This window comes from Centrocercus urophasianus, unplaced genomic scaffold, assembly GCF_019232065.1.
Source record: "Centrocercus urophasianus isolate 14NV4802_14NV808 unplaced genomic scaffold, USGS_Curo_1.0 seq_23, whole genome shotgun sequence".
NCBI classification, from domain to species: Eukaryota; Metazoa; Chordata; class Aves; order Galliformes; family Phasianidae; genus Centrocercus; species Centrocercus urophasianus.
The window spans coordinates 13,663,977-13,683,912 of record NW_024884789.1 but is presented as its reverse complement, the minus strand read 5'-3'; the positions used below and the strand labels follow the sequence as shown (position 1 = coordinate 13,683,912).

The following is a 19,936-nucleotide window of genomic DNA, read 5'->3' as shown; positions in this document are numbered from 1 at the left end:
TATATATATATATTATCTGTTTATAACAAATAATGTGTATTTTACAATGCTTCTGCCAGTAAGCAAAGTCAGGAGTCAACTTGGAGGATTCCATTTATGTGAAGTCAAAGGAAAATATTAGGAAAATACATTTGAGTGGCTGAACAGTGATACACAGAACTAACAGATTTCTGTAAATCAGTCTCTGGCAGTGTGTTACTGCAATTATTTACAGTGTGAAGTGTTACCACTGAAATGATAGTAGGGGGGAGAGGGCACTTTACTGAATGCACTGTAAATTCTGAGTAAATATTCCTAGAATTTCTTACTTTTAAAGGAAAGAAATAGATTTAGACAGAGTTAATATTTAGTTTATTTCTATCTGATTACATGAGATAAAACTTATAAAACAGTCTTCAATGCTCAGTCTTCACATCACAAGAAAACAAGCACTTTGGTCCTATTAAACAAGTGACTTGGGAGATGTGTGCAGAGAGCAACTGCTGACTGTAGCACATTTCTCAGAGTTAGAGACAAACCCAGAAAGTCTTCAAAACTTATGTTTGCTAGGATTTAGGAGGGATTCATACCAAGCTTATTGTAATACAACTGCTAAACAGTAAACATTGACACTGCTTTTCAGGTTTGCAAATAACGTAGTTGTGTTAATGATCTTACTTGCCTGCTTCAGTATTCAGGCATTTCAAATGAACACAGAACCAATGCAGAGAAGAGTACTGCAGAAGGCAAGTGCGTAAATGGTTAAAGTACTGGAGCATCTCTCACATGAGAGGATGAAAGAGATGAAGCTGTTTAGACTGGAAAAGGCTCAGGCAGATCTCATCAATGCATTTCAGTATCCAAGGGGAAGGGATGAAGATGTAGCCAGGCTCTCCCCAGTATTATCTAGTAAAAAGAAAAGGGTCACGAACTGAACGCAGGAAATTCTTTATGAACATAAGGAAACAATTTCTATTTTATTGTCTGGGTGTTTGAACACTGGAATGGGTTACCCAGAGAGCTTGCAGATGCTCAGAACCCAACCACGGTGCTCTGTGACCTGGTGCAGCTGACCCTGTTTGAACAGAAGAGGTGCGCTGGACCATCTCCAGCAATGCCTTCCAATCTTAACTATTCTGTGATTCTACGGAGTGAAAATACAAATATACAAATGATAAAGTCTCCATATGAATATAAAATGTTTAAAAATTAAATACTGACTCAACTCAGTCACTTAAGTGACAGTCTTTCACCAGGCTTGAACAAAAGAACTTGACTGACTTGTGAAGTTATTTTTTAAAGCTGGATATATTCATTCTTCATAGCTTTCCTTCTTTCACAGCCACTGTGGAATCCTTTCGTGCCATCAGGACCTCTAGGCAGCCGCAGCACCCCTACAGGTAGACCATCTGCATTTTGTATTTTCCGAACTAACATGGGGCTGCTGACCGGACTCTTCTCTTGTGTTACAGTTTGAGCTTTTCTTCTCTGTACCCAGGGACTACCAGAAGGTGTAATACTGCTATCTGAAGAATAATCTGTACATTTTCTTGGAATTTCAGGACTAGTACTTGGGTTAAGTTTGCCATCTTCAGCCAGTGGAGACTTTTTGGTCACTTTTCTTAGAGAGGACGGACTGTTCCAAGGACTTGACCTGGGTGATACGTTAGGACTCAGATGGTTGTTTGGGTGAATGATGGGACTCAACTTATTTGTAGTACTTGTTGCAGTACTTCTGCGTCCTGACAGAGGTGATGTAGGATTACTCTCTGGCTCAGAAGAGCTATTTGCTGATGATTCATCACCAGTAAACTGAAGTTCCTCAACTCTCTTATTAAGGGATCTAACCTTTTTAAGACTCTTGCTATCTTCATCACGGTTCTTGTCTTTAGGAACCTTTTTCTTTGGAGGTTTCATGCCAATTAGGACAACTTTCATGCCAATCTCTTTCTTTTCAGCACACATGAATTCATGAGCCTGTACAGCAGCATCTACTTCTTCAAACTCTATAATTGCACATTCTTGTGTTCCCATTTGTGTATACCGACTGCTGAACCTCCTGATATCAGGTGGCAGATCCCTACCAGGCTTGAGAATACGAACTGATGAAATTACACCAAAAGTTACAAAAGCTTTGAGGAGATACTCCATTACTTTTTCTTGTATACATCCATTTTCTTGTTTATTAAGACCCTGCAGTTCAGAAATCATGTGGATATCATACACGAGTAACATCCTGGTAGGGAGGTTTTCACTTGGAAACACTGGAACTGGTGTATTTCTTCTAACCTTTCTGTTATCATCGTTGAGCTCAAGCATGTCTGAGTACTTCAGTGCATGGGCTGTGGTTCTCCAGTCACGGGTAAGGTGTTTCACCTTGAAGACAGACACAGTTTAGGCAGCACATCTGATCAAACCCACACAAACAACTCAGTGAATATCCAAGGCAGATTCAGGCTCCAGTCTACAGCCAAACCTAGATTTAAGTTACACATAGCAGACTTGAGCAAAAAAAAAAGTAGATTTCCCACTGCAATGGGCATGAGCAAGCTTCTAGAAAGCTTCCTATTAAAATAGGTTAAATAGGAACTGATACTGAACCTGATTGGAAAACATTACTTCATAATAATTTAAAGCCTGCTGAAGTGATTCCACATCCAGGTCTAAACAGGGCCAAAATGCATGTTGTTTGGTGGTTTGGTCTGCATACTACTTTTACGGAACTCACTTTTCATCCCTCAAAAATCTTTGTTAAAAAGGGGGGGGGGGAAATTCTCACAAAAGTTCTGCCTTTCCAAAGAAAGGTTTTTGAGAGTTTAACTGTTACCACTGAAATCTGTTTGAAGTGGTCTGAGGAAGCTCAGATTGCCTTAACTTCTGTAAGGAATAGCTTTGCAAAGATTTACAATCCTGACAAAGTATTTAAAATGTAATTTAAAAACTGTTACATGGGCATACAAGGGAGTTGCTTATGTGAAACAAAAACAACAAAACAACCAAAGAATTATGAATAAAAACCACCTCAACTTAAGGTTACTTTAATTGCTTAATAACCTCTAATACTTCTGTTTGTTTTGGGGATCTCCATGCTTTTGCCGAGGCCTTTCTCAGAGACGACAAAGTAACTTTACCAGGATAACTGAGTTACTCGTGTGTAGCTGATCTGGAAATGAATCTTATCCATTGTTCCACTCACGATGCCCTACTCCCCCCAGAAAGAGAATTCAACAGTGTAGTCCTGTAAATGCCTATGATTTCCCAGGCAACCATGAAAGAGTTAGAAGTTGATGTCGTAGATGAGAACAAACCTCGCCATCGCATCAAAACTGAGTCAAGGCCTCAGAGAGGCAGGTAAAGAGGAAGACTGTAGAACTGCCTATAGAAGTTCTGTTCATCCCTGCTATGTATTTTTGTAAAGCAAATTACTTTTAACTTTTAAAAAGTTAACTTACTTTCTTAAAAGAAGTGAGGAGTTTAACACTGACATAGCCCATCTTATTTCTTCTCACGTGCTTCAGAAGGAAGGCATCTTTCTCAAGGTTCTCATCTGAGAAATAATATTCAATTTGTGCTATCAACTTCTGGATCAGGTCATTTTCTGGTGGTTTCCAGTTCTGGTCTGAGTCATCATCATTTTCCCCACCACTGCAAAACAGTCAGATAATTTGATTAACAGGATTCCATCTCCTATTAATAGAGTAAAGGAATGAAACAAAAAAAAACCCAAACCAAAACAACAACAAAAAAAACCCAACAAAAAATAAACAACGAAGTGAACATGAATACCCATAGTGTCTATTCCAGCTTCTTTTATACATAGGAACTAAGTAGGTAGAGCCCTGTCCATCTGAGGCTGGCTCAGATGATGCTTTCCAGTTAGCGTAACGAATCAAATTCCTGAGCTCATGCCAAAAGCTGATCTCAGTGTGGAACAATGACACATGTTTACTAGTGTCTTGAAAACACTGCCAGCTCAAATCTTACACCAAAACAAGAAATACAAGTGCACAGGAGTTTAGTCTTCATTGTGGCAGCACTTGGTTTTTCAGCATGAAGGTGTCAACATTTCTGTGCTTCGTGAGTATAACAGGGAATTCATATTCTAAACTGATGGAACCATATTTTTCTCAAGCATTTTCACATTATGAATGCACTTCAGCAGCCAGTATCCAGAGAGAAATGCAGACTGCCAGGACTGCTGAACTTTTTACAGGTCAGTTGTACAGTGACGGCTAACTTCACTGCAGTTTACTGAGGGATTGGAGCTCTCTGTAGGTGTCAGATTAAGGACTGTGCTGTGGTAGCAGCTCACGTGGTATCCCTCAGGAATAGCTGTATGCTGTAGACATACAGGCAGGCTGCTTAAGAGATCACACAAATTTCCTGTCTCCCCCTTCCATGCTGCTATCTACATATCTGCAAAGTAGAGCACTGCCGAGGATTTTGTCCTGAAAAAAGATGTTGGAGCCATGGAACTGAGACCAGCTTGTTGCCACATCCCATTACAGCCACGTGTTTGTTGCTGGAATACAAACAACCTTTTAAGCTGTCGTCCAGCACTGATGCAAGCAGCTCACCCACATGCTGCAGCCACAGATGTCGTTATAAGAATTATAGTGGCGGTCTTAGAACTATTTGTTTTTTTTTTTCCAAAGCTATTAGCTGTCTAGTTTTGCTGTGGGGCTGTCACAAAAGTTCCTACAAAAAAAAAAAAAAAAGAAAAAAAATCCACTATGTTCCCCAGTCCTTAAAAATCACATAATTGCTATTGTTCATACTGTCTCCCAGATACCTCAGTGATAAAAAAGAGGAGCCATTTTCTCAAAATTTTCTTAAAGTGATTTTTGCAGAGCTTGTGAGATCACTGAACAAGAGGGAGCAGGCTTCACACGAGGGTGCCCCAGAGGGCAACTCTGTAGGCAGGCGGAGGCTACTGACTCACCTCACTGTGCAGCCATTACTTGTGGGCACAAACTGGAGAGCTTGGTCCTACTGCAGGCTGATGTGCTGTGTGCTGCTGGGCTGCCCACGCCTTTGGGTTGGCAGCAGAGCCCACACTGCTCTGGTCAGCGGGTTCTGCACAGGGAACACACTGCGCTCCCAGATGTGACCGGTTACTGCAGGCTTTTGGAAGCTAGCTATTTATTTATGGCTCTTCCTGCGCAACAGCTGCGCACAGGCAGTCTGTCACACAATCCTAGAAATCTCCGTGAGAAGAGTGAGAGCAAAAGAACCCGAATTTCAGTCATCAGAAGGTGTTGGAAGTGGAGGATTGCAGATGAAGTTGTTATTAAGAAAGTAAAAAAACTTCAGTGGCCTACAGTTGTTGCTGATTTGAGAAGGAAGGAAAACAAGATAAAGTGATTGTTTTTCATTCTCTCAGCCCACAACCTCTCGTTTTCCATTCACTACCTGTTGTGAGTAGTATGTGCAGAAGAAATCATGCATGTCAGCACTTTAACATATCCACACTTTGCTAAGTAGAGCTTACCTTGAATTCAGGATGAAGCTTACAACTTTTACAGATTTTACTAGTACAGAAATTTGCAGGTATTTTGAAGCTTCAGATGGAAAGAAAATGCAGCATCATGCTTGGAAAAAAAAAAATGGACTGCATCAGTTCTGTTCTTACTGAAGTGTTAACACATGGAGTCAGGGTGATACATCTCATTTCACCTATGTAAAACATTAAATATCGCTCACACTTTGAGCTGCAAGCCATTTCTGTATTTGGCAGACAGCTCAGCTTTCACAAAATCTTTAGAGCTCTTATAGTAGCTGTCACTAAGTATTGTATTGGGAGTTCCCCTTCCTGCAAATGCAGAAATTTGTAATTAGCTGCACGTTAACTCCTAGTAATGACCAAGTGGTACCACCTCTTGAGGGTATGACTCTGAAGGTTAATTAGGTTATGAATCAATGTCAGTCAACACTGTGAAAAAAAGTAGTTACATATCTGCATAAATTTGGGATCTAAAATATCAAAACTCACAAACAATATATTAATGTAAATGGAATCATTTTGACATGCTTTTCCTGAATCTATAGAAGAAAGATGATATTGCACTATGTGGCAACATAATAAACACCATGAAACCGAAGTTCCAACAGCATGCTCGTTCAAGGCAGTGGAAATGTGTTAACAACCAACTGGTAACAGTAGGTATGATGTAAGCTAGCAGGACTGATAGCTGCAGCAATCATTAAATCTCAATTTTGATTGCAGAACTGATGTCATCATAAAAATCTTTCACCTTTGAAGGTCAGATTCCTGTGTCTGGCTGTATTCAAAAGACATTTAATTTGGGCAAGAATTATATTTGGTTATGCATGTGTTTTGTACATTACAGAGGAGCAACTTCTATTTATAAAGTCTGTATATTTTTCTAAAGTACCTGGCAGCTAAGAGACCAGGGAACAAACACCAGATGATTCATGGGGCTCCCCTAGAACTGTGGTGTCTTGACCATGAAGAGCAGTTTTCATTTGCTACATGATCTATACGCCAGCTCAGCTCACAGTGCTCTGCGACACTTCCAGCAGGACTCACACCACCTAGTAAGTGCAGAGCAGAGTGTGCATTCCAAAACCAGTAACTGAGAAAGCTTTGAAAAGTGGAACCAGTCCTCCTTCAGGAGCAGCCTTACTTCTCCTCATTTTGTCAACTTATGCATCATTAAAAATAACAAAAATCCTTCTATTAATGAGTTTGCACAAATTGGCCTCAGTGTTGTACCCAAGAGCATCTATACACGCACTGCTTTTCTGAGGGCAAGCTCTGAATTTCCTACCGTTCAAACTCAAGGCGTGTGTTCTGAAGACCTTGCTAAGGAAGGATGCTCACACGGTGCGTTGCCACAGGTCGTGCTGTGCTGATTTTAGCACTTCAGCACAGAGAGCACTATTGGCGTTATCAAACAGTGAGACATAGAGTAGGTTATAAGGCGGTCGCTATTTCACCTCTGTGCAACTCGGGTCCAAAGCCCCAGAAATATCTGCTGGGGCATATCATATCTACTCTACTGCAGAACATCAGTACGGTGCTCTGCCAAGCACAGTGAGAACAACAACCATCACAACCCCCAAACCGAGCCACTCTGGCCCTTTCGGTTCGGGGCAGCGAAACGACCGACCGCTGCGAAGCGTCACATCCAGTCCCGCTCCGCTCCGGGCAGCGCCCCGTACCGCCGCCGTTGCGTCAGCCGCGGCCCCGCAGGGACAGGCGGCCCGGCTCGGCTCACCTGGAGCGCCCGCACCGCCCCGAGTCCTCCTCGCTGCAACTGCCGCCTCCCCGCGCCGCCGGGCACTGCACGCCTTCCTCCTCCTCGTCCTCCTCCTCTGCGGCCACGCAGATCTGCACCGGGCCGCCGCTCGCCGCGAGCTCCGTGCCGGCGGCCCCGTGCTCCTCCGCCCCGCGCTGCCGCTGCGCCATGGCGCTCCGCTCGTCCCGCGTTGGCGCTCCCCTCGGGCACGGCCCGGCCCGCGGCGCTCCCTCCCCGCCGCGCTGCCCCCGGCTCCGGGTACAGCCGCCGCCCGCCCGCCGCTCCTCCTCTGCTGGCGGCGGGCGGATCGGCGCCGCCCGGCGGGGCGCGACCCGGGACGTGCGGCCCGGCGCTGAGCCGCGGCGGGGCTTTGGCGGGGTGAGCGCGGCCGCAGGGATCGAGGCGGGCAGTGACGAGGCTAAGGCGCGTGTGACCGAGCGGCGTTCGGTTTTGCAAAGCGGTTCCGCGTGGAATTCAAATGGAGTAAAGGCATCCCCGACAAGACGCGATGGAGATACCGAGCCGCCTTAAGTCCGTCAGCTCGGTGCGCAACGCTGCATTTCGGAGGGCTGGTTCTGCTATTAAAGTGACAGCTGCGTTTTCACGGTCGGACTCCAACCGCAAATCTCCCTGTCAGCATTTGGCTTTCACTGCCGTCACGGCGCCCAGCCCCTCCGTGAGGCATCACCGCCATGTCCGCGGCACTCAGCTCCGCTCTGCGCTCCGCTGGGCTGCGGACCGGCTCCGCGTGCCGCCACGTCTGGGCAAAGATCGGCGCTATGGCTGCGCAGCCCCGCCGCCATCGTCCTGGCGTGCTGATGCTGGGGTAACGACGGGCGGGAGGAGCGGCCTCCTCGCACCGAGCAGGCTGCGCACGGACGCGCTGGCTCTCCTCTGGAGATGCTCCAAGCAGCCCGCACGCTGTGCGGCGGTTCCCCGGAGATCCCTGCCTGCTCATGCGGTTCTGCCATTAGTGCAGATGAAAGGTGATAGCACTGCACACACAGAGCTGATCTGACCGCAGCTGGGACTACCATGTTTTAAGAGAACAACACCGCGAAGACCCTTAAGGCTCGACGGCCGGCAGTGGTTAAGTGACGCTCCGAGGGCGCTGCGGGACAGCCGGCAACGCCCCGAGAGCGCGGCGCTGCGCGGGAGCGCTGAGGGCGGGCGGGGCGGAGAGCCCGGCGGTGCCTCCCTCAGCCCGCCTCCCCGGAAGCGGCCGTTGCCGCGGTAACGGCCGAGCGATTTCCGACAGGGGCGGCGGCCGGCCCCAGGGAGGCGGGTGGCGATGGTGCCCAGCAAGTGCCGGCCCGGCAGGGGCTCGCGGGCCGCGCCCGGCCCGGTATGTGCCACCGTGAGGGCGGCGGCTGCGCGGGGCGGGTGGCGCGCGGTGGCGGCGGTTTCTCCTCAGTGCGTGAGCGAAGAGCTCCGCCTGTCGCGGACCCGTGAGCGTGAGTCGGGTTTGTTTCCCGCTGTGGCACAAAGGCGTTCCTCAGCGCGGTGCCGGGTGGGGCTCCTGCTGCCGTGCTGGAGGTGCCGTCCTCGGAAGTTCAATGAGCCCGCTGTATCGATGCACGTTTTGGGAAAGCGTAATGCTGTCTTTTTTCTCTTCCCGTGCTCAGGCCGGTAGCTGCGGGCTCCAGCTGCTGATCCAGACATCCGCGATACCCAGTAAAACCAAGCCAGTAATTGCTGTTTTCTTTCTTCAGTAGATAGGTGGATTCGTGCAGTTGTGTGTCACGTTTCTGTGCCACGTGTCTGTGATTTCGGATGGGGATCGCCTTTTCGGCAGTGGCGTGTTGGTTTTTGACTCACTGCCTCGTGTAGCTGATAGCCTTCTCGTGGTGTATTTAGTGAGGATGTGTGGAGTGAAGCTGCTGGGCTATCCTGTACCTGCCGTAAATTCAGCGTGTGACCTGTTACGCTTCCTTCTGTACACCTCCTCTTCCTTCCATGGTTGCAGTGGTCTTTTAGGGCAGTGTGTGTGTGGGTTTTTTTCCCCCTTTGTTTCGTGAGAACTGTGTTTGTTTCTGAGGCTGTGTTTGTCTGTTTGAGGACACTGTTTGCCTTTGAAGACCTCAGTGTTTCTCTCATGCATTTTGTTGTAGTTTGACTTCAAGATAAGTAAAGAACCCTCGTCTCTCCACAGCAGACTTTTGCAGCACGACCTGGAAAAAAGCTATTCAGGAAGGCAAGGTGATGCTCAGGAGGCTTTTGGTTTGTTTTCTTTTTTTTTTTTTTTTTTTTTTTTTTTTGGTGGGAGGGAGAGGCTTTTAAATTTCTTCTTATGAGCTAAACAGTAAAGAAAGGCTTTATTATGAGTAGAAAAATGTTACTGGCTTTTGTATATAACTGTTTTTCCTAACTGAGCGCATTATATCCTGGAACTCCTATCTCTTCTCCCTAGTGCAGGTGGCTTTGCTTGTTGTTTTTTGTTTTGCTCTTTCTGCCCATGGAGGAGCATTCCTTCTCTCACTTACAGAGCCACAATATTTGTGAGTGCCTTGCTCAACTCCTCTGTCCTCTGAAGCCATGCAGTTCTCAACCATCACCTCTTGTCGGATGTCTAGTGTATGTGTATAGACAAAATCTGATTCCAAGTTGTGAAGAGATGGTTTTCCTCTTGAGTGCTTCTGGCTTTGAAAAGTGAGGTATTTGGTGGCATCACTGTTAACTGGTGAAACCTGGAAAAGCTCTGACACATACCTGCACTGCTGCTGCTTGCCTGTCATAAAAACAGTGGTGGGCTGGGATTGGAGGTAGTTTGGCTATGTTGGCAATGAAATATCTGTGTATGGGAGTTCTTTATTCATCCCAGTAGATAATAAAGACCAGCAGCTGTTCAGAGTGGGTTGATTTTTAGGGCTGTTACGCAGTTTATTCTATTGTGAAGTTTTGTTTTGTTTGCCCCACAGGAGACCCGAGAATGTTGAGCCCTTTGGTGCGCAATAAGCAGCTGTATCTTCCAGTGCCATCCACCCTGACTGAGCTTTCTGGTTTGGAGTTCAAGCAAAGCACAGGTTCTTTATCTGGATTTGGGGAGTCTTCTATACATGCAAAACCCAGATCCCGACAAAGCAGTCACAGTATTAGTTCACATGCTTCAGGTAAGAGTGTAAAGTTCTCACCAGTCTTGTATTTATTTACTTATTATTTGTACGAGGCATTTAATTTGAACAGTCACAGCCTGTAAGATGTCTCTACTGGCTATGGGCTGTATAATTGCATAGCATGTGTTGTCTCCTGTTCCCATGGTGTATTAAGAGATCGTTGTCAGGAAACTGCTAGTGATATCTTCCAAGTTTTAATGAAGACATTTAAACATAGGCTTTTTATGTACCTTTCTGTAACAAAAGGACAATGTAGGGATCTGTTACGGCGTACAAAGTAAAAAGTAATGTCATCTTTAATTCCTTGTGTTTATTGGCTTTAAAACCTGAGGCACGTCTTTAACTTTAGCAACAATGCTGATTGTTTTTAAGTTTCAATTTTTTTTTTTTTTATTCTTCAGCAATTCATTTCACTTTGAAAGATATGTAGAGAATATTGGTTGTTATACAGTGGTTTGTTAGAGCAGCCACTAAGGAGAATTGGAAGGTAGCACTGAAAAGCTTCTAAACCAAATTAAGCATGAACAAACCTTTGTACTTATTTAGCTGTTTTTACTAATCATGTGTTCTACATAAGAAGGAAGTTGCTCTCTGTAGAAGTAAAGAAATTAATTCTTACTTAGTGAAGAATTTGTGTTTTTTTTCCCATTAACGTCTTTAAAAAAAAGTGCAAACATGGATGATTGTGTGTTCTTGTGATAGCATACATGCACAGTGATCTGTTTCTGACCAGTATCTTTCAGTGGATTGTTCTCTAAATAAGCTAAAGCTTGCCATATAGGTTGCTTATTTGTTTTTTGGGTATTTTTGGTCATTTTCCCTCTTTCTCCTTGTATTAACAAAATGGAGTTGGTTATTTTGTAAGCATGTTTAAAAAGGTTCTCTGTTTTTTCCTTGGTAACGGTGTGAAGCATGAAGCAGTTACAGCTGGGTGACAGATGCACTCACGTGTGAAAGAATCCACGTTTGCTTCTGGCTCAGTGGGACTGCTCCTGTGTTTCAGTGCTTTAGATTTTAATTGGATCAACATATATTTGATCTGTGTCATTATAATTGTTCTTAATACAGATAGTATCCTTGTTAAGTTCAGATATTGGAGTTGTGAAACCAGTATGCAGTCTTAGGACAGCATTGGGTAATTCTGATCAAAACAAAAGCATCTACAAACTGTCTGCTTACCACAAATTATTTAAAAAAAAAAAAAACAAAACCAAAACCCTGTCACATGTGAGCTCAGTGGATGTAGGTTTGCAAGAGGGGTGTATCTGTAAACTAAAAATGGCAGAAAACTGGTGGGCCAGAGTCCTGAGTGCAGGCAAAATGCGTTTCATGTACCATGTAATTCTTTTAGTAAGAAGTAACTATTAGTGGTAGTTAATGAAATTAATTTGTGGTTGTTCATGCGTTCTTTTGATGATTTTCTGATAGATAGCGCAAATTTTGGGAGCAGTTCATCAATAACATTTCCTGTCTTGCAACGTACTGCTGAGGAAAAAATACTGAACTCGGATAGACTCACCCTGGAAAGGTGAGCAGGGAGTGGAGTCTGGGCTCAGCAGCTTGCTGCTCTTGTGTCTGCTGGTCTCAGGGGATGAGTGTTGAGCAGTGCTGGTAGGTGTGGGAGGGGGCGGGCTGCTTTTCTTGTTCTTTGTTTCTTCTTCTAGAGAGGACCTGTGTTCCACTGAGATGTTCTGTATGAGTTTCCTTGTAAAAATTCAGTGATGGCACATATATCCATACAGCAGGTATGGATATATAGGCAGGTATAATAATCTAAGGCAGGTAGGGTTTTTTATTTTGAACTAAAAGCTGGATTCAAAGACGTGCAAGAAATCAATAGAAAGTTGAGGCCTTTGTCTCCATTAATTGTACTCTGATGCATTAACTGTAGGGTGTCTTTCTTTCCTTAACCAGGACAACAAAAAAAAGCTAAATGTGAAAACCACATTCAATTGTAAATAATTGTGTGAATGCGTGTGCACATTTTTATTTAGTTAGTTTTGTTTATTGGTGATGCTTATGTAGTCAGAAAAAGCTCTGTGAGGTCAGTAGGATGTCTTTTGGAGATAATCCTGCTGTGAGAATGGCTGTTATCAGCATCATTTTTGGTATCTTTTAGCTTTCAAAGTAACTCTCAACATTTCATGCATTTATACTTCAAATGTGAAGTTCTGTAGTGTAAAGAAGCACATAAACTTGGTGTGCTTTGAAATTTGACCTCAACAGGCTCCTTACATGGGGTCTGAATGGCACATTGGCATGCTGTATCTGCTGAATTTGTAGTGTGGTCACAGTGTGAATTCTTCAAGTAACTTCCATGTGACAAAGAAATTCTAATTTGAAGGAGAGGCTTTAAGAAAATGTTGAAAGCACTTCTGCTATATGTTTATATTTTTCTACATTAAGGATTTACTTTCCTATTCCATAGGTGTTTAGTGAGCAAGCCTCTTAATCAAGATAATACCCTTTTCTCAGTTCAGTTGGCGTGGGTTAGTAAAAGGGCGATTACAAATCAGTTACTTTCATAAGATGCTTTTTGTTGTTGTTCCAGGCAGAAGCTGACAGTGTGCCCAGTTATCGATGGAGAAGATCACCTTCGCCTTTTGAATTTCCAGCACAACTTTATAACCCGGATCCAGAATATTTCCAACCTGCAGCATCTTGTTTTCTTAGATTTGTATGATAACCAGATCGAGGAAATAAGCGGGCTTTCAACTCTGCGATCCCTGAGAGTTCTTCTTTTGGGGAAGAACAGGTATAATAAAAATGACTGGCTTTAAGCAGCCTACTTTGTTACGGCATAGTGTCTGTAATCTATCATTGCATCTGTTACAGGGTTTTCAGCTTGTGATGTTGGTTGTGAGACCAATGGGTGCACTCCTGATAAATGGTGTCTAATAACAGCAAGCTTCCTAGTTTTAAAACAAACAAACAAACAAACAAAAAAAGCTCAAGAAAAAATATAGATTGAGATGGGCATTTCCAAGAGCCATCTAGCTCTGTGTACGTTGTAACTTCACTGTGCAAGGAAGAAGGTAGGAATTAGACTTGCTAGCACCTTCAGTTCATTGCCTTGCCAGTTCATTTGCAGCTGCTGTGCTGGGTGTCTCCCTGGTCATTGGCTGTAGGAGAGTTGCAGCCAATCTGTCACCAGCACTTCTTGGCCTTCATCTTTCAGCTGTGTATGCATCATTCACTTCAAAACATAAACCAATGGAGAGTGATCTTTTTCTTTTCCTTATCAGTAAAATGCTAGTTAGAGAATTTTGGTAACTTCTAGTAGTACAGTATTTTACTGTAGTTTTTGGCTTTTATAGCTGAAATCTAACCTGTGGATATTCATTTTGGTTATTGCAAATTTTTGGGTTGTTGGAGCAATAACTAAGTTGCTATAAGGAGTTATTTTCCAAAATTAGCTACAGTAGTTCTGTATAGTTTGCTTACATTGAGGTATAGTTTGGAGACAGACAGGAGGAGAAATACTTGCTGTAAGTCACATAAGGCAGTTGCTACAAGAGACTTTTCCACTGCTTCTGTGCATGGTTTTTAATTTTTGAAGCAAATGCATAATGTGTGTGATGTTTAATGTAACCAACCAGCAGATGGTGCTGCTGATGCTTCAGTAACCTGGGCTTGGCGTCTGAGAAAATGGGACAGGACAGAAGGGCGTCGTCATGGTGAGGTGGTGAAGCTGTACAGGTGGAGAAGAAATTAGGCCAAATGTAGAGACCTGTATTGTCTAGGAAGTGCCAGCAGAGCTGTTAAATGTGTTTTATTCTCAATTTTTGTAACAAAATCTTAAAACTGTCTCTACAGTTTTGCTTTAAACAGGTTTGGGAAGAGCCTTTTGCCAGTAATAGTATTTCTTATCTTTTGCATAGGTTGTGTGTTGACTTTGTTTTCTAGCAGTGCAAGGATTCTTTCCCTGGAAAGAATCTTCCAGGAAGAGTGATAGTGCAGATTGCTGCTAGGATGACCAGAGAGGAAAGTGGCAATCTAAGGCTTATTTATTTATTTCAGAGAGTTGAGAACTCTGCTTTTCTGTTCCAATCAGTAGGCAGGAGCAGCTAAGTTTTGTATTAGCTTGAAAATATAAGGTACTTTTAATCTAATAAAAACAATTTCTGTCATTATTGAAACATTTCAGAATAAAGAAGATCTCAAATCTGGAGAACCTGAAAAATCTTGATGTTTTGGATCTTCATGGAAATCAGGTACAGTACAATAACTTGATTAATAAGTTATCTTATATAGATCATGCATTTCTGGTGTCCTTCAAACCGTTGCTTTTTGGAAGAGAATTGGTGGCAAGCCTTGCAACTTCCCGGAAATCAGGTAGTGATATCAGCTTGATTCGCAGTGTCAGCTTTCTGAAACTTGGAGCATTGTGCATTTGGAAAGTTGCAGGCTCTAATGCTGAGTAAGCTAAGCCTGGCAGCACTTACTTGTGCCCATGGAGCAGTCATCTCGTGTGAGTGGTTAGAAGTAAAACAGTCATAAAGTCGTAAAAGCATTTAAGTTCTTATTGGTCGTTGCATTGTTTCTTCTGTTGATCTCACAAATCAAGATCACATATGTACCTGTAGAGGACTTGGGTCTGTGTGAGAGAAAAGCAGAAGGAGTCCAAACTTCTTGTTTAGGCTTCTGAATGGACTTGGTGTCCTTTCAGATTATTCAGTGTGAGACTGTGCAGCTGCTTCTGTTTGTGATGCTCGAAGCTTCAGCTCTGCAATGTGTGAGAGAAAGGTTACTAATGATTCTGTCAGAAACAGCACAGGGTGCATGTAAGGGCAAGCCAGATAGAGTATTCTTCTGTAAAATAAATCTGAAACACATGTGATACAAAATGTTCTATAATTGAGCTGTTTAACAACACGTGGTTATTGTGACTATATAAGACCTATGCATGTTTTGTTTTTTTTTTTTCTGGATTCTTCTTCTGACAGTTTTGACTTCTTATGGTTTCTGTGTGTGTTCTTTATTATATCACTGCTTCACAGTGAGGAATTAAAATGCTGTAGGGAAAAAAAAAAGAGCACTTGAACGCGTCACTGTTACGTGAGATGCAGTAACTCTGTGGCTTCTGTGAGTTGCACCACTAACCCAATAGTGTGCAAGCAGTGTGCCAGAGGCACAGTGTAGTGTTAGTGCATTCTTTGTCAACAGACCAAATGAAGGCTTCCATTAATGAATTATTTTCTGTTCCTTTCTAGCTTGTAGTTAGGCAAATTTTGATATCAATACTCTTTTCTCCTCTAGTTGAGGAACTCATAATTTCAGACACCACTCTGCCATACAGATTTGTTATTTTTGAAGGTATACTGAATACGTAAAGCTGATTTTTCGTACCACTGTACAATAGTAATGTCTTGGTTTTAAGTCTGGTTGTTGTTTGCTTGTTTACTAATGAGTAGGTGGTCTCTCTTGTTATTTCATTAAGATTTTGGGCGCTTCTTACACTTCTCCATATCAGATTTCTGAAGAACCCACTTAATCTACAGAATTGGATTTGAGAACATGGAAAGATGTATTCCAGAACATAGCAACTTCTACAGCAGATCAGTAGAATCAAAAGTGAAGTGTTAACGCATAGCTCAAAACAACTGACTCAGATCAGTGTTCTGTTGACACGGTGTTCTCCCTCCAACATACAAGATTTTTTTTCTTGGATTCAGTTGAGAGTAATGAGAACCAACAGTGCAAGAAGCCTGTCTTGCTTACTGTCTATATGAAAATAATAGAAAGTATGATTTGCATTATATTAACTAGGCATTTATACATCTGTTTCCTTGGATGGCTTGTGGTGTTACGCTCTGCCCAGTTCTCACAGGAGGGTTAAAAGTAAATCTATTGTAAGTATGGTCAGTTTTACAATCAAAACCAGTTATGGATAGCAGTTCTGCTTTGTCAGAATGGTTTTCATTCCAGGTAGCTCTGATGACACTTCTACAGTGGATCACTGCTGGCATCTTTTCTTGTGGCTTGGAGGGAGAGGAGGAAGATAGAGTGGCTCTAGCAAAGAGCCACAGGTGTGTTGAAGAGGAGAAGCTGGCAGCACATGGGGCTGAGCAGGCTGTAGGCAGGGGCTGGACCAGAGGATCTCCAGAGATTCTTTGGAGCTCAACTGATATGATGAAAATAAATAATAATAATAATAATAACAACTGCAAAAAAAATAAGAGGAGTTACAAATACATGGCTAAAATGTCCCTGGTAAAGCCACAAAGAGCCTCCCTGTTGAATGAGTGGAAAGTGCTGTGGGATTAAGCTGCAGAGCACTGTATCAACATCCTATTACTGCACTCACTGAAAGGCACTCAGTGTTTGGGATTAGGATAAAAGCGTTTCTGTGGTTTTGATGTATATAAATCCCATACATTTGATGGCACTAGACAGCAACAGTCTGTTGATTTTTGGGGTGTTTCCTTGGCAGTGTGCTCTGATTGCTTCTGTTCGTCTGTTCTGAAACTGTCTGGAAGTAAAGGTTGTTCACAGCATTTCAGTGTTTTGTTTTGCTGGTTTCTTTCTTTAAGAGTATTTTTGGTTAATTTTTTGAGGCATAACACAGATAATCAATATTTTTTTTTAATAGTACTGAAGTCTAGATAGACACAGTTTCTTCTTGTTGATGGAGTAGTAACAGTTAAGAGCAAAGCTGCATTCCTGATTTATTCTTAGTCTCTCTTTCCTTCATTTTTTGGGTATAAGTCAGTCCCATAGATGGAATGCAGATTGTGAAACTTCTAAGACTGTAATGTTTTCAAGAGACTGGAGGTGAGGAGAAACAGAGGAAAATTTCTTGGAAAATATTTTGATTTATTTGGGTGCAGAATATTTTGGCTAATATGGTTCGGTCTGATCTTAGAGACTTCGCTGCTGCCAAGTGAGAAATTCAATGGGAACTGGATGTGCTTTAAGGCCCTGAAATGTAGTATTCTACAGTGTTTAATGCTGAACCTTTCAAGACTTTAAATGCAGAAAATGCTTTCCTATAATAAAGGTCCAAAATAAGGTTCTTAAAAAATAAAAAAATAAAAAGCAGTGTAATACCTCATGTAACGCCTCTTCACAAAGGGGACAAAATGCCATTTCCTCTGCCATGTCATTTTCTTTGCTTGTTTTCCTTTGTGATTTCGCAAGGCTCTTAAGACTGCACAGTAAAAACTTGTAAGCAGGCACAGCAACTTCATGCCATCTGCTTTAATTTCTGTGTAGAATCTGCAGCTGTACGACGGCTATCACACCGATGTGAACACCATGAGCTTTGTGATTCAGGGACTCTGTGTGCCATTGTGTGCAGTTTATACTTAACACACTGCAATTTCTATTTAATTTTTAAACAAACGTTTGCTTTCTAAATACTGTACTTTCAAACTCAATCTGCATGGTCTTTGGAAAGAATGGTGCTTGATGACCATCTTTTCTGTCAAGATAAACAGCATAAATGTTGTATGTTCTGTATAAATGCCTTTTAAAACCTTTCTTTCAGTTTTATTTTAGGTTAGAGTTGGCATGAACTTTACTCTGTCTTCAGTGAAGTAGCTTGATTGAATTTCACAAGGTTCTAATGAAGGCAGAACTTGGCTAACTGTATTTAGAATGAAATTTATTTCTCTAAATACTTTAAAAAAAATCTTTTTTTTTTTTTTTCGTTTTAAATTTTGTGAGTTATGTATGTTGCTTGGCAAATAGGGCCTCCTGTTTATTTCTGTGAAAACTGCAACTGATACAAAGAGCAGAATAACACCATTTGGTAAAGAAAATTCTTAGTTACAATGCACACTTTTTCAACATAGGCATCACCATTAGCTGTGCATTTTTGCCAGTAATGAATTAGAGCCAGCATGCTGTGCTTGTAAATATCTGTGCCTGTGGAGGTGACCTACTGTCAGTGCTGCTGAAATGCAGCACTCACTGTGCCTCCCATCCACTGCTTGGTCTCCATGAACCTTCAGGAAGCATCAGTTAACATCAGTGACTGCATTTTTTCCTCGTGGAGGAATTCAGTCCCACCTCTGCTTGCCATGCACTTCCATGTCAGATGTCATTCTGTCAGACTGCCCCTCTGCTGCCATCCATTGCAAGGCAAGAGCATGTAATGGAATACAGGTGGGAAAGTTCAGCTTCTACGCCATATGCCAACGTCTGCCTTTGACATGGCGGGCCAACAGAACAAAATAGGAGGCGTTACTTTTGGAGCAGGCCTTGTACTTTGCTGGCCTAAACCTTGAGGATGCAGGTTAAGCAGGGGGGAAAGGGCATGGAAGTGAGGAGTGGAAGGCAACTTCTTTTCTTGCTGAAAGAAATATTATGATCTTCTAAAAAGAGTTGGTACTGCTTGTTAGCTACTGCACAGGGCATAACAAAAACTGATGGACTTAGGGATGCGTGTGTGACTGAGAGTAGAGAAAGGCCAGTAGAGTCAAGTCTCAGAGCTGAGCAAAGCAACAGACAGCATCTCTGTAACTGTTGATGAAATCATAGTCCTAGAGATAGCAATAAAATGCCAGGATTGATATTCTGCATTGTAACATGCTGTAATCCTGGCTCCACAGACATCTGCAGGGGTCTGTGCTCTTCATGCTCACCATCTGCTCTTGGCTGTGCTTGTACAAATATTTCGGTCTAAATATATTGTTATAGACAATGGTGTCTCTGTTCCTTAGCTTTAATATTTTGTGTCCTGTTCCCTTTTTTTCTGCCATGTCATACGCATAAACAGAGCCTATTTGTTTAATTAGCAGTTGACTAAAAAAGGGACTCAATGTCATTTAGTTGCTGTTATTGCTATCTACTCTTCTGTACTTTTTATGGGGAAAAGTTGCCACGATACTTTTTACAGCAGTATATTCAGGTCATATCATACAGTTAGATGCCTATGTACATGTGGTTTGTTTGTATGACTGTTATCCGTGGCATTGTGCTCTCAGACTGATCAATGCCAGCTGCCTTGCATCTTCTCCCATTCTAAGAGTTGCAATTTCTGGAAATTGGCACAGCCACATTTGTACTGATCTATATGAGCAGAAAGCTTGGTATCACTGGGGAGCTGTATGACACCAGTCTCTATGTTGCTCACTTCCATCTAATTGCTGTTGGCAGTTTTGAGGAGGGGCAGCATGGCTGGGTATGGGTGTTGCAGGGGGCTCCAGTGGTCCTGCAGGTAGAACAGGCCATCGTTGGTATGGAAAGGGAATTTGTCATAGTTGTAAAGTCCTTGAAGCTACCAAGTGTTGGATGCACAGTGTGTGGTGTGGAAAGCCAGTCTTTTCCACAGGACTGCTTTCTTTCTGCTGTAGAACATGGGTTAGAGTAAGAATGTGATACAAGTGTCCCTGTGTGCAATGGCAGCTGTTTATCATCTCTGTGATACTTTTACATACTTTACTGTATGCTAATCCTACATAAATGTCTGGGTAAGTTCTGGAGAACAGTTTTCAGACCATTCTGAGAAATGAGTACCTGGATAGGGGTCATGGAGTACATCACTGAGAAATATGGACAGCAGGAAATAAAAAAAGCCAGATTATGTCAGAAGAGCAATAATTAATATCTTTTAAAAAGATATTGCATCTCCAGAAG

General features: G+C 42.7%; 2 protein-coding genes across 5 annotated transcripts in view; one reads left to right on the top strand and one right to left on the bottom strand.

The window, feature by feature from the left end:
* Positions 1-24: 24 nt before the first annotated feature.
* LARP6 (La ribonucleoprotein 6, translational regulator) lies at positions 25-7,411 on the bottom strand. Its single transcript, XM_042824438.1, has 3 exons — positions 7,221-7,411; positions 3,432-3,624; positions 25-2,355 (listed from the first exon to the last, which is right to left on the bottom strand). Exons 1-3 carry the CDS (start codon positions 7,409-7,411, stop codon positions 1,276-1,278), a joined length of 1,464 nt encoding a protein of 487 aa, XP_042680372.1. The 3' UTR covers positions 25-1,275.
* Positions 7,412-8,511: 1,100 nt separating this feature from the next.
* LRRC49 (leucine rich repeat containing 49) overlaps positions 8,512-19,936 on the top strand; it is a 40,960-nt gene continuing 29,535 nt past the window's right edge. Inside the window, exons 1-7 of one of the 4 annotated variants that reach the window (XM_042824564.1) lie at positions 8,533-8,586; positions 8,867-8,929; positions 9,353-9,440; positions 10,160-10,351; positions 11,783-11,882; positions 12,906-13,109; positions 14,502-14,568. In XM_042824564.1, coding sequence (XP_042680498.1) covers positions 8,533-8,586; positions 8,867-8,929; positions 9,353-9,440; positions 10,160-10,351; positions 11,783-11,882; positions 12,906-13,109; positions 14,502-14,568 — 768 coding nt within the window. Of the gene's footprint in view, positions 8,587-8,705; positions 8,930-9,352; positions 9,441-10,159; positions 10,352-11,782; positions 11,883-12,905; positions 13,110-14,501; positions 14,569-19,936 lie in introns of those variants that run through there. The other 3 variants (XM_042824560.1, XM_042824563.1, XM_042824562.1) reach the window with 3 other exon arrangements.